General features: G+C 40.1%; 1 protein-coding gene across 1 annotated transcript in view; it reads right to left on the bottom strand.

Moving 5' to 3' along the window:
• Positions 1 to 14456: 14456 nt before the first annotated feature.
• The window catches only part of nmbr (neuromedin B receptor), a 46633-nt gene continuing 43159 nt past the window's right edge, over positions 14457 to 17930 (bottom strand). The window contains exon 5 of the mRNA XM_047573530.1: positions 14457 to 16120. Within this exon, the coding sequence (XP_047429486.1) occupies positions 15958 to 16120 (163 nt within the window). The 3' untranslated portion in view covers positions 14457 to 15957. The remainder of the gene's footprint in view (positions 16121 to 17930) is intronic.

Here is a 17930-nt window from a genome sequence, read left to right as displayed (position 1 = left end):
GCTTTTCCTCATGTGACCTCAGTGAATATCTGAGTGACGTTCAGGAGTCAGGGTGAAAAGTCTGGACTCTGGAACAGAGGAGGCTCTGACTGGACCAAACACCACTTTACTGCATCACTAGTTTAGTCCAATAGATGTTTCACCTTAACTGGGTTGTGGAGGCAGCAAATAACTTTTGACCTGGAGATTATTCTGTTACGTCCCATTAGTGTTGAGACGCCTGCAGTCAGGTTCTCTCATGTTAGCATTAGCCTGTTAGCATTAGCCTGTGTGCATTCATTAGTTCTGTAATTCAGACTGTTGTCTCCTGGTAAATGGTCTTGTTTTTGACCTATTGGTACTCAATGCTCAGTTTCAAACTTGTCCAGGATTTTGTTCCACTAGAGCCTCAGACATCGAGCACAGCGTTAGTTCTGACAGCTCAAGCCTAAATTAATGGTTAACAGCCGATGGCCTCCTCACAGCCTCCTATTGACAACTGCTTTCAGCCCTATTTAAATACACACTACCTACCTCGGCCTCTTTCTCTGTTTCCTCTGCTCGTCTTTCAGCAACCCACCTCCTTCCCAGCTCCTCCTTTGTGCCGCGTCTATCCAGTACCATGCCATCATGTTATCACTACCTTTACTCAGATAAGATGAGATCTGCCTTTATTCAGCCCACAATGGGGAAATTCTCATGTTAACAGCAGCAGAGACATTCAGCATCACATACAGTGGGCTTAAGAATAAAACATAAAAATATAAAATATATATATTACAAACAAACAAAGCAGTGTTCAAGTTAGAAAATATGGAAATGATTATGCTATATATATATGTATGTATGTATTGAGGATGCAGACAGTGAAAAACAGCAGGTAGAAAAAATATATGTAGTTAGGAGGAGTATTGCACATTAACAGGATATGGAAAATGAGTGTGTTTATATCTGTATCTGTATATAAATAGATGTATGGATGTATGTTCATCTGTTTCTCCTGTTCTTCTTTTCTCTCTGTCTTCTCTGTTTCTACCCGGCTGGTCTTAGACAGATGGTTCCTCCATATGAGCTGGTTCTGATCAAGGTTTCTTACTGTTAAAGGGAGTTTTTCCCTCAGGCTGCTCTGGAGGTTTTTCTGAAGCATCTCGTAACAATTTGTATTACTGAAATTATATAAATATAAGTGAATCTCTGGTCCTGTCGGTTTGTTGTTTGCTGCCGTAGCCTTTTAAAATGACTTGTGAAGGCCAGGAAGTGTTTTGAAGAGCAAGGGGTCCCAAAGTCCAAAACTGGACTTCTAGAATTTCTTGAGGATGTTTCATGGTGGAAAGATGAGGTTTAAATATTAAACTCCATCAGAAACTTGCTGGACTTGTTTCTGTTTCTGTGTTCTGGATCATCTTGAGAACCTTCACAGATTTACCCCCAACGATAACTTGTGCAAGTGAAGTTTATCGTTTACATGAAAGTTTGAGTTGCATTTCCCCCCTCACTGAAGGGTCCTCATTTTCAAAACACTAAACTGATGCATTTCTGTAATGCTGATGTGGCGTTTTCATCTAACACTTGTAGACATTGTTCAAATGGGAAATCTTTAAAGTTGTCGACAGTCGCTGGTTTGAAAGCAGCTATTAACGCTGAGGAAAAGTCTCCTGCCAGCGTCAGACCTCACAGGTCACAGAAAGAAGCTAAGAAATAATAAGGTTTGTACAGGATCCCACCACATGCTGCTCTCAGTCTGTTGACGTTGCTTCTTTCACATAATTCAGGGATTCTCTGTTCAGCAAAACTCAACAAACGCCTGCTCAGGTGTAGAGTGAAGATAGTCACACTGAATTATGATAATGGTGTTAAGTTATTTAGAACCAACTCCCAGTCTATTCAACATCTGCCTTCTTCCCTCATAGTGTCTCATTGTTATTTCTTATAAAATAGAGACAGGTTTAAGACCACTGGATGGATGGAGGCTCTGAAGGATGACAGCAGGATGGAGAAGGTGACTGGAGTTCATATTCTGAGGGCAGCTATCATCATCAATGAGCTCTTCAGTTTCATTTCATTATCTTACTGAATGACACATAACACATGTCTTAATAGAAACAGACAACAGTTGATGGTTTTATTATTATTATTATTATTGTTCATACTTTTCCACTGGTTGAGTTCACATAGAGTCTAGTTCTTCTTCCATTAATGAGAGTAAAAACCTCAGACTGATGGATGAGGAGTAGATGTTTGGTGGTAACCTTTACTAATCTACTAATGAATGAACATCTTCTTCTTCTACCACCTCATCATGCTTGTGCTTGGGCGTCAGGTTATTCTTATTCATCGTATGGTCCTCCTCTTTCTCATTCTCCGTGCCTTCCTCCTTTATCTCTTTCAATGTCCTCTTCCTCCTTCTTCTTCTATTCTATTCTCTTCTATTCCCAGTAGATGGGATGCTCCTCTTCATCAGTAAAGTTCTCCATACACCGGTGTTTGGATGTAAACACATGTTTCCGATCACGCCATGTCGCTCCGTCTCCATGGAAACGGCCGTCTAGACATTGAATGCGTTGGAGTTTGTTGGCAGCGTGTCAGATAAACGAAGGAGCAGATATGAAGCTTTAGAGAAAGAAAGACGTGAAGGGACAGAGGCAGAGTAATCATCATGGTCGGCGCTGGACGTGGAGAGGTGATTTAAGTTCCACTCCGCTTCATAAAGGCAGAGGACAGATCAATAAGGCCTTTTTCCCCGGTGGGTAATGAACATCATGCTCGACCCAGTCATTCTTAAATGCCTCGCGCCAACAATGCCGAAGCGTCCCTGAATCACTGCCGGGTCTTATCGCTGGAAATGGTTTCGTAGGCCACAGACATCACTTCACTCCAGTAGATGAAAGGATGACAGATCTCAGATTGCTTCATACATCAGGTTTACTCCCCCGCCTCACATTTTCTCCACTAATGAATTTCTCTTGTGTCCATCTCTTGGATCAGCCTGTCCGATAGGATTCATTAATACATCTGATTCAGCCCTCACACGTTGGTTATAATGAATGTCTCCCAGGATTCTCTGCACATGGACCAGGCCTCAGCAGAGTCACACTGTAGCAGCATGTTTTATCACAATTAGTCATAGATATGATGTCACAGAGAACGATATTACTATGAAGCCAAAGAGGAAATCAGCTGCAGAAACAACCAACAATGGACCTTTGTCAAAAAACTCTAAATACCTGGAGTAGGAACCGTACATAATAACTCACTTTATTTATGTTTGCTTTAGGAGGGCAAAGAGTGGCTGTGTTTCCTCAAAATAAAGTTGATATTTCTGAAATCTCGATAAACTCCATTTGCTATTTGTTTTCATTGAAAGGTGTTCAGTGAATGAGCTGTAACTCTGGTAAAGTCTTATCTCGTGATATCCCATTATTCTCTTAAAAACCTTTTTCACACGGGATCAGTTTTACCTGAGGACGTCCTGTGATTCAACATATTTCCTCCTACGTCTGTATTTCATGTGGTGCATTCACACAGGATAAAAAAATTCTGTGTTTTACTTAAATTTACATTACATTGCTGTGGCTCTGCTACTTCCTTCCTGACTCCATGTGTGTCAGTGACAGTTTTAATTACTTTACAAATTATAATGGATGATGAAAATATAATATTTGACACTATTTATCCTGGGGAAGAAATTACCAACCACCTGTCAGTATTTAAATCAGCTCCATCTTCATTGATGAACACATTAATTATTGACTTAATGGTCTAAACGGGTGAGTAGTTCTGCGACATCTAGACTTTGCATTCTAACATCTGTCAAAACAAAAAATATAGCACATCCTTCACAATTCTTAAGTGACAAGAGGCAGAAAGGAGTCTGAAGAAAAAGTGAAAACTCACCTCTAAATCACAGAGACGTTGATTTGCACTGGATTAGTTTTATCAGAGGATCTCTGGGTTACGAGGATTATGGTTCAGGTCGTTTGCGGTGTCATTTTTAATTTTTACAATTCGGATTAAGATCACAGACGACACAGTGATTCCCAGGTAAAACTAAACTAAATTCTCATCACATCAGAGAGACGTCACTTTGAGGACATGACCCCCTGCCTCTTTTCCAGGGAAATGGCAAATAAATGTTTTAGGATATGTCTGATTTTTTAGCTTTTTTTAGAAACGTAGGTGTTTCCATTAAATTGACATATTTAGGTTTATACATTTCTAGGGGGAAATGGAAACGCAGCAACAGAGCAAGAGAAGAAAAACACAAAGGTGGGTGGGAAAACGCAGCAGATTGTGTGATTAGAGAAAAAGAGTGACTGGAATCATTTCTGACATTGTAGTTTGAGAGAGACCTGGGGGCTGAAAATCAGTGGATCAGACGGGATGTGATGAATGTTCTGAGGCTGGTTAATCACAGCTAAATGCCATGTTTGATATTCATTTCATATTTGGCAGCACCAAGTCGATACACTCATTTGTTTAGTCGAAGAAATTCCACAATTCAACCTTTCTCAGACTGAAGCAGTTTTTTTAAAAAAAAAGAAAAAGAAAAATCATCTGATCCATTGTACATAGACACTCTTCGTCTCTCCCTTCACTTTTTCTTCAGTTGTCTCATACGATCAGGCGTCTTATTACTATTCATTTCCAATATACCTTTTGCATATTTGACTCCTTTAATCCAATCAGCCACTTCGGACCGCGGACGGAGGTGGATGGAGGTGGACGGAGGTGGACGTGGTCAGACGGTGCGTGGCCCCTCTGAATGCTAATCTGTCAGTGCAGGTTTAGTTGACGAGAGGAGGTCAGATTCACCGGCATCAGGAGTCGTCCTCTGACAGCAGGCCAAGGTTTTATTTTATTAGTTCTACTCTGTTTGAAAGGCCCGGGTGGGCGGGATTTGACTTATGGAGGCCATTGTTCAAAAGCGACAGGGTGGTCGACAGGTAAAGTTAAAATACCCCAGGATGGATGTGTCTAGTATTCTCTGCTGCTCTGTTCCATCCATGGTGATAAACTTTAGTTTCTGATTATAGATGCTGCTCGAAGCCAAACACAACATTTGTCAACGTTGCTGCTTCTCATTCATTTTATTTGAAGAGAGCAGGGTGTAAACTCTCTTCATCACTCATGCTATGTGTCCTCCCACTCTGCTGATGGTGATAGGAGATGGTGCTTCTCTTAAATTTATCCCGTGTCAGACTGTGAGCGGTGGATCTCGGCCTCAGTCTGGGATGACTCTTAGAAGAGTTATTGTTAGAAATGTGCTTTAGTTACAAGGGATTCCGGATCAAGTTGTTTTTTCCAAACAGGAACCTCTGTGGGTAACTAGTTGCGTCTAGGGGTGTAACAATTCATCCACTACATTGATGAATCGATTTATTTTCCTACAATCCAACTACATTGATCTGTGCTCGGCAAGTTGGCCTTTCTGACGACATACGTCACAGCACAAGTGATCTAATATCATTTTAAAAGGTAATCAATCGATTGTATAGATACTAGGAAATAAGGCATTGGATTTAAGCATGTCCGACTTTATTTTGATGTGTCAAAAATCACCCTTGAATCAAATTGTTGTTAAAAGAAAAAAAAAATCGTTACAGCCCTAGTTGCACCAGTTTCTGAAAACAGAGTTTGCTATTAAAACCTCAATCTTCCCTCCAGTCTCTCAGAGTGGAAGATGAAACTCTTAAGACTTTAAGAGTTTAGAGAGGATTTTTTCATGTAAGTGCTTTTTGTGAACATCTTTTGGTCTATTCTTGGTCACTTTCAAGGCTGTGAATTTAAAGGGTAAAGACTTGAACACCTTTAAAACCTAAACACAGCTAAGAAGATGACAATGATTTACAAACGAGGATTTTATTTCCAGCACCGTCCTCCATTTCTCATGTTGTCAGGATGAATTTTATATTAAAAACTGAGTGAGTAAATGATGATGTGTTTTATATGTTTACATTGAATGTGAGGTGACTATAGGAGGTTGGTGTCTCCTGGTGGAACATGTAATCACATCAGGTTAAAACCAAGATGCACAAAACTTTATTTCTGCACGTCAAACCCATATAGTGACTGGTTATTTAAACTAGTGCATCCATCTGGACCAATCAGTGAAGACTCCTGTTGAGCTCATGTGTGTTATTTGCTTCTTTATTTGCTTCTTTATTTGCATCCTCCATCTCTCTGCTCTGTTGAAGTGCTGATGATGAGTTCTTTAATATAAAGTGGCACCGTTGGACCTCAATGATAAATACATGTGTGACACTTTAAATAGGTGCATTGATTGGAAACAGTAAACAGTCATTAACAAACTGTGCCAGCGCTCCACTCACTCTCTGTATTATACAGCAGATCAATAATGTTGATTAGATGTTTATGCTGCAACACATTTCTGTTCCCTGTGTTTTATTAGCACCCACAGACATCACTTTTAGAGGTATATTACATCGAGCGTGTTTGCAGAGGTTGTGGTTTTTACAAGTGAGTTGTAGCGCATGCTTCATCAAAACTATAGTTGGGCTCCAGGCACAAATAAATATTTTCAACTTGTCATTTTAGTACGTACTGGATTATTAATTAGGAAGTTTATCCTCATTAGCTCGATGCCTGTGCTACAAAAGGCAAATGTGCATTAATTAAACCAAGTATGTTGGGGTATATGGGGATTTTAGGTTTGTGGGAGCTTCTTATTCTCTTTCATTTAAACCTGTTGTCCTCATAAGTGGATGCTTGAGTCTGCCATCTAATGGCACCAAAGGGTCATTACACTAATCAGTGTAAAAATATGATAGTGGGCTTTTAAGAAAATGGGATAAAAGTGGACAAAGTACAAAACCTCATCAAGGTTTACGTCTGTAACTTTTTTATTTATACTTATTAACTTCTGTAGTTTGATATTATGCTCAAATTTAACACGTTCCATCAATAATAACGAGATACAACGTCACTAATTAGCTCATTTGAGGATGCTGGGGTTTCATTGTTTGCAACCCTGCTTTTGCTTTTCAGGAATTTTCAGGAATTTAAATAAATTGTTTTATATTTTTTACACACCAGTGACTTTATTGTATTATCCAGCAAAATAATAACTGTGTCCACATATGAGGACATTTCTTTTTTCAAAAACTACCTATCCTTGTTCAGATATGATGCTTTCATGGTTCTGTGTCTGTCTTTTATTTTTTGAGTCATGTTTTGTGTTTCCTGTTTTTCTTTGTCAAGTTTCTTAGTTTCTTGTCTGTCATGCCTCCTTGTGGTTTTGTCATGTCTGTGTCATATTGTGTTTCCTGTTTTATTTTGTTTAGTTTAGATTTTCCTGTCTGTGTCCCTTGATTGTTGATTGGTTTCTCCTGGTGTCTTTGCCCTGATCCGTCCCAGCTGTGTCTTATCATCCCTCAGCCTCTTGTGTATTTATAGCCCTGCCTTCCCTTTGTTCCTTGTCTCGTCGTTGATGTTTCCATGATGTTCTCTCCATGTGTTACCTTCCTTAATGTTATTTTCCTTCTCCTTCTCTCCATGCCATGTCATGATTTCTTTTTGATTTTTGATTTTCCTGCCTTGCCTGCAGCGCCTTTTGTTTGTTAATTATTAAATACTTTTTGTTTCCGTGCCTCATCTTTGGTCCTGCATTTGGGTCCTCACCTCCTACACCTCTACCCTTCTGAGAGATGTTCAGTATGTGTACTTCTTAGGTCCTACTAGTCTCAAATACCTTGGAGAAATTAAAAATGCATAGCAAACAAAAGCTCTGGTCTCAGGAGGTTAATGAAGAGAGAGAGTTTATGGGTGTGGATGACTGAGTGGAAGGTGCAGGGAGGCAGCAGAGTTTAAATGATCTCATCTTTAGATATTTACAGACAGAACCCGGGAATCTTCAGTGGAATCCTGGATATAATTATTCAGACATGCAGTAGAATGTCTGGATGCTTTATTACACCTAAAATAAAGAGTGAACTAACTTGAAATGTCCATGTTGGTGATCATCTGAGAAAAGAAGATAATCATACAAACATAAACTATAACCACATTCTGTACTATGTAGTGTCTTAGGAATGTAAAGCCATGTATCTGGGACATAGAAAGGTTTGTGTTATTTACCAAGATATTAACAAGAAAATGGTCCAAGAAGGAACTCCTTGTTTTTGTTTGTTCTAAGGAAACATAATTAACCCTAAAGTTCATCTAAAAGAACTCCACAGATCCACTTTATTTCTTTTACTTTAATTATTAATGAAATGAATAATTTTCTTTTCAAAGGCAGAAAAAACCCAAAATGGGAAGAACCTAATAAAGAAGAAATGAATAAAACTTACAAATGTGGTTTTAGAGTGATCTTTACTGGTCGATGTCACAGTCGTCTCAACATGAGATGAGATGAAGTGATCCTTTAATTCTTTCATTTATTTTTTGCCTTTGATTAGTTTCAGGACTCGTGTGAAAATCTGTTGATGTTTTAAATCATTTTTAAGCAGAAATGTAGAAACTTCTGTGAGTTCCACCTGGATCACTCTCCTGAGGGACATTTGGTCTGTACAGCCTCCCATAAACTCTCCTGCTGACTTACTGTGTCTGGCAGCAAACTGAAAACCAGCGAGACTGAAAAAGATTAAAGTCAGTGTTTCCGGCCCCATAAAGGAAAAACCACAAGTGACTGGAGACCTGACATGTTTCTGAATGTCTGCTCCTCTGTCTGGAAATAAAACCATCTAAGACGGTCACGCACTCATCAGTAATCATGTGCTCGTGGCACCAGTAGCTCTTTACTGTTCTGTGCTTCACCTTCATCTCCATCAGTTTTTGGAGATAATGACTCCTCAGTTCCCTGTAGAAATACCCCAAATCTAAATATCTCAATAAAAACTGGCCATAGAAATGGCTACATCTCTAAAAACCTCTCAAATATCTAAAGCTAAACATTTCCACGCTCTAATGAGATGGTTTTTCAGATGTATCCATATGAAAGTTTATCCCAAAAGTGCAGTGGAAACACTTTGTGACCAGTTCATGTGGGTTCATCTTCCTCGAAGTGATTGGAATTTAAGAGAATTATGGGATATCACCAGAGGAGACTTTACCAGAGTTAAAACACCTTTAAATGGAAACAAAGAGCAACTGGACTTTATATAAATTTCAGAAATATTGCTTTTATTTTGAAACACTGTAACAGAAACCGCTAATGTCAAGGAGAGTTTAGCATATTATTTGTTGTTCTCATGTGTTGGTTCTAAATGACCCAATAAGGTGTTTTAAATTCCTCTGTAGTTGAAACAAAATAAAAAACACATCAGAGACTAACAGGTGATCCAACGTTCTGTGATAGAACTTTATTAAGGGCACGTTACAATACGCATCAGTGTGGCACAACACATTCAGAAAAGTAAGAGCTGCTCAGCAAACCATCAAAACCACACAAATGATACAGAAAGCATATAATTAACAGGAGAAGCTCAACTCAGACGGAGTTACAGAACCAAAACCCACATTTAGAACATGTTCACACACGAGATAGAACTCAACACGATGCTGATCCGTTAGCTTCTTCCTGCTCAGACACAAACTCTTCGTCTCTTCTCAGCAGCTTTTAATTCTTTAGGTGAAGAACAAACTTTCTCATCCTTTGTTCCCGACTAACTGAAGTCTTCAATGTCTTAATTACCTGATACCAAGGCTCTGATTGGATGAGCAGTCAACGGGGCTCACAGTCATTTTCTTAATCTTATTTGTTCAGGGGGATATTGGCTAATGTTTCACTCCACAAAGAGCCTCTCGTTTACGAGACAGCTCGATGGGCCTAATTAAACCGATCAGCATTGAGACCATTTTCAGATCCCCACCAACCCCCGGCTCATTGTCCCCAAGACGAAAACTATCCAGGGGTAAAATGACACTTTCAAACATGCTTCAGCGTTATATTAGAGCAGTTCTAGGGCTCCATTGATTTTCCAGATTGTATCTCATTACAGGATATAAAACACTTTCCCTGTGAGTTTTCTTGTTGATCAATAATCCACTGGTTCATCCTGTAAAACTTTAAAAGCAGCTCATAAAAACACCAGATGGATTCTGTCTCTTCAGCGGTGCTCGGTCCGTGTGATTGATGTGACTGAGGAATAACACGGAGGAGGCTTTGGGAACTATGAAAGTTGCCCTCGCTCTAACTTTGTGTGTTTCTCTCTATATAATTGCTCAACTTTATCACTATAAATCATCTTTATGCCCCCCCCACCCTCGCTGATGTCATGTCTCCTCCGTCCAGCTGGACAGTGTCCCACTAAGACGTGAGCCAGACGCCTCATCAGAGCAGAACGTGAAGCTGGCAGCGGTTTCACGCTGATAAAACAAATAAATTGGCTCAAGTCGACTTTTAGCGTTTTCCTCTGCAAACATCTCATCAGTTTTCTGTCATAACGCTCAAACAGTGCAGGTAGCTGGACGCTCATCCTGGAAGGTGACTTTTCTAAACCGCTCCTCCAGCCTCCACTGACCCGCCTGAGTAACTGCACTAATTGGAGAAACTGGTGCAGCATGTGATTAGCCATGGGTAATGCCTTAACGGTCACAGCTGTTCCTGGCCCCGCCCCCATTTCACTCCTCTGGAGCAGCTGATTGTGGAGGAATCCTTGAGTTTATCTCTATAACACTGCACGTACACATATGAAGGACCTTAAACTCATTGGAATTCAATGGAAACCGGTGATTGGAAGTTTCTGGCTTCCTGACTGAAAAATTGATAGAAAGACTCTTCAGATAGATGCTAATAGATGCTATCACAGAATCACTCAATATGGCAGCGTCCGCTAAAGGTTTTTAGGGATGATGATGATGGGGCCGAACCAGGCCTTTTTAAAACGATTGGACCAGGCTTCAGCCCAGCAGCCTGGTACTGGAATCATCTCAGAGTCCCCTGCAACGCTGTTAATGATAAAACACTTCCTGCAGTAGAGTAATTATATTATATTCTCACCTCACTGGGACTTTTCACTCTGTTCCAACTGTGACAGGAAATAAAGCAGTGGTGACCCAGTCAGCTCTGTCCAGAACACCTAAAGCCATCAAATGAACTTTTATATTGTTTATTACATAAAAAGTCAAAAGCACACTTTTTACTGCTTTTATACCAGGCTATGCTAACCAGCTGCATTTAGTATCAATAGTTCAAAAAGCCAAACTATTCTTTAAACTGAGCAAAACTCAGAGGCTCAGAAGAAACCTGATAAGAATCTAAAATAATCAGCTGTGTTCTGATTTCAGAGCCAACCTGAAAGTTCCCTGTCCCAACAGGAACCTGAGGCTCCTCTGCACTACATTATTATTAGAGAGTGAGCAGGAGCAGAAGACAAAGAAGAGACAGTGTAAGGTAAAGACTTAAAAAACAACCAGACACCCAAGAGAATGAAAGAGAAACATTAGAGCTGGCCAAAACTTTTACCTCTAAGGAGTCAGTTTTGAAAATGTAACAACTTTGCTTCATCATTTCTGTGCCTTATGTTACAAAACTAGCTCTGAGAAGATTCTTAGTCATCCAGATCACAGTTTATCTAAAATATGAATATGAAACAAGAGTACCTGGGTTAGTTGGGTTCACTGAAGATATACTGTTATTTATACTGTGTATACTGTTATATATAATAACTAACTAGTGTTTAGCTGTAAACTGGGGAAACTGGTCTTTATCAGCTACTTTTCTAAATGGTCAGCAAACATTTAAAGTGACAATGTGTAACAGCAGAAGATCAAAATATGTTCTCATGTGTCTGTGAAGGTTCTTCTCAGTCATTCAGGTCATGTGCTCCAAAGACAAAGACATCTGGTCTTCTTGTGTTTCTATAAGATGTTTCATCCAGCTCTAAATGGCTGGTGTGGAGTTTAGGATTTTATGAGGAGCATCTGTGGGAGGAGTCCAGACCTAAAGATGAAGAAGATGGTTGATGAACCCAACAAGTCTAAATGATTGTTTCAGCCTAGTTTTATGGAGTATTACAAAAGTATGAAAGTCTGAATTAAATTTCAAGTTCTGTTCCAGCTCCTCCCTGATGTCTATGTAGAAATCTATCAGAAATCTAACCAGTAATCAGATTAAAGTTACTAGTCCACTATGCGTTTTCTCATTTTGTATTTTTGATTTCTTCTTGTGTGTTGGGGAGTGATGTCATGTATGAGACGAAGAGTCAGAGAGTTCGCCTAAATAAAATAGTTAGAAGTCTCTAAGTCAAGTCTTTGGAGTAAAACCAATAAGTTGTGGAGAGTTGAAGAAGTTGGTTGAGTTGTAAGTCGTAGAAGAAATGCTGCTGCTATTTTTTTTTTGGAGGGGGGGGGGGGGGGGGGGGGGTAAACTAATAAAGTAACTTGTGATCCAACTTTGTTACTGGTATACTCTTTCCTCTACAGCTCCACATTGTGGTGTCAAACAAACCACAAAACTGACATAAATAGGATGCAGGTTTTTAAAAACTTATCCTGAAACTTTCTGTACTTTCTGACAATAACCTAAGGACAGTAAAACTATCTCCCTGTGACTTCATTCAGACCCTTGTTCCTCTGCAGCCTGACAGCATATTTCTACCTAAAGTTCACATCTCCACAGTTTACACAGTTATATTCACTGAGACTTTTCTAGAATGAAAAGTTTAGCTGATTTGTTGAGGCCATGAAGAGTAAAACACTCACAAACACAGACGGTGGATATGAAACAGAGAAGGAAGGTTTTGCAGCGTCGTCTCATTATCTGAGCCACAGTTATCTTAGGAGAGCATTTAGCATAATAACTGCTTCATTTTATGCTCCGACGATCACATTAAATAGAACCTGTCCCATTTTTTTAAAAACATGCAGTCCATTCAAAATATCTGGAAACTGAGAACAGAGTATATCCAAAAAACAAACAAGAAACTTTCGGGGGGAACATGTGTGGGGGTGGAGTACACCAGGTGTACTCTGTCTGGACTCAGTCAATAGTCCTCTTTCTGGGGGGACTGATGTTTCACTCGTGGTCTGGAGGACTGAGAATATCCTTTGGTCTTCAATTGTTTCACATGTTCACTTTAAATGTTTGGAAAAGTAGCTGAAAGAGAAAAATGTGCTGTTTCAAAGTAGTGGACAAATAATGAAGAGGAAAGAAGAGGACGCAGACTGGATGAACCACTGTGGTTTAGGTGTTTGAAGCTTGAAGCCTCGGAGGACGGGTTGTCATGTGACAGCAAAACAGCATTACTAGAAAGAAGCAAAATATTTTTATATTCAATCAAATCTTCTTGTTTTTAGAAATAAAGAATCTGCCAGTGGGTTCAACTCTTTCTGCTTAACAAAAGTTCTTAAAATAAGCCCAAAGTTCTTGTCTCTGAGCAGAAGATAAGACTTCTGTTTTTTGACGCTTTTTAAAATCAGTCAAATGCTTTTGTTTTTTTAAGCCTCCATTTCTACCAGTGTGACCTCGTGTCTTGTTTCCTTGGTCTTTTATTGGATGGAGGTTCATTCAGACCTTGTGATGTGTGACAGCATTTAACGGTTTCTCCAGAGGAACCATTACAGTGACCACAGGTTCAGCTGATGCAGTGACTCATGTCAGAAGCGTCACTGAGCCTCTCTTAATGTCACCTCCGTCATCCACCTTTTTGTCTGTTAATAACATATGAGGCGTCCCGATGAACCAGCAGCTGTCTGGCCGCCCACAGCTCTGCTCTGTCAGAACCCAACAGGTGCATTCAGCTCTGACACTCAGCTACTCGGTGGTAATTTCAGCTCCGCTTCCATTTGATTGTCTAGTTGACGAGAGAAGAGTGCGAGGTGACAACCAGCACTTAGTCCGTCCTGAAACGTGTCCTGTCCCAACCTTTAATGCTGCTCGCCAAAAAAAAAAAAACAAAAACAAACAAAAGAACTGATTTGTATGAAAGTAGGAGGCAACTGCTGCAGAGTTTGTATGAATGTGTGTCGGCGGAGGAGTTTTTTTTTTCTGCCACGGAGAGATGAAGCATGCCACACACATCTACAAGCACATAGAACATTTTCAACAAAATAAATTAACACCCAAAAAGTTACGCAGGCCAATCCTCAGACTCTGTCACCTGTCAGCGGCGACACAAAGACCGGTTCATACGCATGGCTCAGTCCATGTGTCCACCAGGAACATCAGCACATTCTTTAGTGAACGGTTTCTAAAGCAGAGGAGCTGAGAGGCCTTTTAGCTCTCTGAGGATTCAGACTATCTCAGCACAAAGTACACAAGGAAGTTTCTGGCGTGGCAGCAAGGACCAGGTTAAAGATCTGAATACAGGCAGGCACATTATGAATACTTTCTCTTTTAAGGTAATTGTTATGTCCTCTTAAAATATGTACTGCTTTTCAGCTGAAGGGAGCATTTAGAATAGTATTTGTTTACCTGTAACCATGATAATCTGCAGGATATTTTTAGAGTTTCACAAAGAGCCTATTTAACATTATGATTAGATTAGATGAGATTGGATTAGAGATTTAGATTAGAGATTTATGAAAGAGTGGCCATGTGCCAGTTATTGGAAATAAACATATTTAAATTTAGTTTTAACTGCTTTTGTTTGGGAGAAGTCTGAACTGCTGAAGGAAACTATTGCAGCTTTTTGTTGAGGTTATTACCCAAAGCTCATGATCATATATGTTGGGGCTGAGATGGAGCTTTGTCTACTGGGTCCATGTATGTTCTGGTAATTGTTTTTTTTTTTTTTTTTTCATAAAAAATTGAGCAGTTATTTGATTTTCATTCAAATTCAAAAATTGAAGTTAAAACTCAATTCTTTATCGGGGTCTTAGAAGATAGAAACAAAAAAACCCCGTGTTTTTTTCATATTGCGCGAACAGAAGTTGTCGTTTTTAAAGTAAGAGCACATAGGAGGATGGTGCTGTGTAACAGAAGTTGATGGACGTGGATCAGAACGTTGTTTTAGAAACAATAAAAGAGTCTCAGTGAAGAGGACATGACTGCAGAAAAACTAATTCATGTACTAATAGCGTACGTGGACGGTGCCAGCTTTTCTTGTATTAGAAAGCTAAATACTGTCACTCCACGCTGCCATCAGCAGGTAGGAACCAAGATTTGAGATTTGGTTTCTCCAAAAGTTCTATCTCCATCACCTCAGAATGATCACAGTCATTCTGAGATACCTGATTGGACCAAGTCCACAAAAAGAACTCATCCATGTATCTGGACTGTACTCGCACAGAGAACAGAACCGAACACAGAATGTAAAAGGCCTCTGGTCTCTGGTCTCTTTATTCTGGCACACAATGCCCAAGACTTTCAGTTTCAGTTTGAGCAGCGTCTCACTCTGAGTCCAGAGAGAAAGCAGAGAATAAAAGCTTTGACCTTACAGTCTGTGCTCCAGGTCAGAAAATCCAGCTCAACTACACCAGGTACCAGGTACTGTCCCAACTCTAAGACTAAACTCAGTGATCAGAGCGACAAAGGATGAAGATGTGTTTAACACAGCGCCTCCTGGTGGACACAGTGACTAACAGAGCCTCAAAGCAAATGACGACCCAACAGATTTTCTCCACGTACAGATTTAAGTTAACAAACTGAAATCTATGAATGTCCAGGGTGGCTGTAGTTCGTAGACAGAGACAGAGTTCCACCACCCTGTAGGTCGAGAAGAAAGGTTTCTCTGGATAAGACACTAAACAGATGAAGATGGCTTTAGATCAGTGGACGGTGATTCCAGCGGAGCGACACAGATATTCAAGCTTTCGTAGCAGACATGCTAGCGTAGGAATCATGCTGTCAACAGTCATTCACTGGAACTCCGACATGTTCACTGGGCTGCTTTTATAAATCCAGAGAGCTGCAGCGGTACAAAAGTGTTCCCTCCCTCCAAAGTCTGAGCGCGTGTTTCCAAGAGGCACTTTTAGTTTGGTTGACAGGTTGAGGATGAAGACGATGAAGGAGCAGCTGGTGCAGTCGTTCCTCCCCTCCTCTCCCCTCCTCTCCCCACTGAGGTGACGCCGCCCCCCTCACAGAGCCACCTCCTGTTTGCTGGGGTTGCCGTTGGCTGCCGGAGCCACGATGGCCGTGGTGGGGGTGGGCTTCTTGATGGAGGTGAGGCGGATGTGGGAGGTGCTGTGCAGGTAGCTGGCCTGGCGCTCGGGACGGGGGCCTCGACCACACCTCAGCTGACTGAGGACGGAAGAAGAAAGAGGAGTGAAATATCTGGACTAAAAAAAGGGATGCAAATAATTTAAATCTCTAATCTCAGAAAGAAATGAAATAAGATTAAATATCATTTATTTTCATTCTATATTAATAGTATTAGTATTTACACATATCATTATTAAAATGTTAACACAATACAGGTTTATACAATATAAATGCTGTATATTGTATATTTTCCAGTTATGATCATCTGTTCTAAAGCGCTATACCTCAAAAAGAATTTAAAAAAAAATATTCTGCAAAGGACTTGATATAAAAGTCTAAAAATATTCAGTAAATAAAGTCAGACTGGGCCTTAGAAACAGTTCATCATTATTCATCATTAACTGCATCCTGAATAACTTTACATCATGTACCAAATGTACTAAACCAAAAAAAAAAAACTTCCAGGCAGAAAGTTTGAACCCCCGAGAAAATACGAAGTGACTGTCATTTAGTTTTCGAAGCGTGGGAAACGTATCAGTTTTTTATGTGAGTCCTTACTAACGTTTCTCATTTTCTTCTTCTATCTGAGTTGCGAGGGACAAACAGAAAACACAAGAGTTGCTATAATTGCTTCCCAGAGGCACATTTTCCTCCAAGTTATCTTTTTCTACATAGTCTCTCTGCAGCTCATGATTCGTGTCAGGATTCATCAGCAGTCTGTTCTGACCCGAATGAAAGCACAGAGGCCGTCCCCGCTGTTGTCTTTTCTTTTTTATGGGGGGGGGGGTTGCATTTATGCTTTGGGATTTAAAAGAGTGTGTTTCCATCCCACTGAAACAGAATAATGATAAGTTACAGGATGTTTAGTGAAAGAGGAAGCGCTCAAAGGAATTGTAGAAAAATGATGAGGCTATGATTACTTCACTGCGGAGTGAAAGGAATCAGTCCAGGCTGGAAAAATGAGCTACTCCGTGTTCTCAATCTGTTTCTGAATGCTCAGGCTTCCACAAATGTTCAACCTCCTGGAAACCTCTGATTAGCCCACAACTGCAACTTAGCATGGCCAATAAACATCATCACGTGGAGCATCCTGCCACGCTCACTGCTCGTCCTCCACAGGCTTTATATCAGCTCAGTGAAATAAAAAAGGAAAGGATTCGTCCAGAGATTACGTGTCTCCATCATTTTAATTAACCTCATCTGTTCTTTTCTCTTTAGTCAGTCTCTAATGTGGAAGCACAACATTTCACTTTCACTGCTTTTCTCTGGACATGAGGATTAAACTAATACTGAGATCTGATCAGCAGCTGTTTTCAGTCACATGTACATGAGTAAATCTTTCATGATCATGTCTGTGTTTCTGCTGGTTTCTCTCTGGCTACAGTGAATACATTGTTTCTGAACTTGGCTGTGAAGGTTCTCAATCCTCCAGGTGAGGATTTATCCGAGGAATGAGCTCAAACTAAGACAACTGGATGTGTTTCTTCCATTCTAAATCACTGGTGGGGAGCTTTATTTAACCCAGAGGGGCTGTTGGGAGGGCAAAGAGCGGTACATAAAATTAAAGAGCAAGGGAAGAAATACACAAAAGTAGAAGCAGCAGATTGTGTGTAAAGTCAGACCTGCTGCCTGTAACAGCATGAGAGGACGGAACAAGGCACCAGGAGTATCTATAAAGAGTTAAGATGTATGGCAGTAAATATGATAAATATAAAAAGCTTAGAACCAGAACATCTGTGGGTGTTGCCCATTGGTTAATAACCAGGCGCCAACTCTTTGGTTGATTAGACATTTTTTGTATATTTTTTTAAATTTTGCATGCATTGACATGAATGGATAAAGGATAGCT

The sequence above is a fragment of the Mugil cephalus genome, chromosome 21, assembly GCF_022458985.1.
Source record: "Mugil cephalus isolate CIBA_MC_2020 chromosome 21, CIBA_Mcephalus_1.1, whole genome shotgun sequence".
In the NCBI taxonomy this organism is placed as follows: Eukaryota; Metazoa; Chordata; class Actinopteri; order Mugiliformes; family Mugilidae; genus Mugil; species Mugil cephalus.
This window is presented reverse-complemented; position numbering and strand designations above follow the sequence as displayed.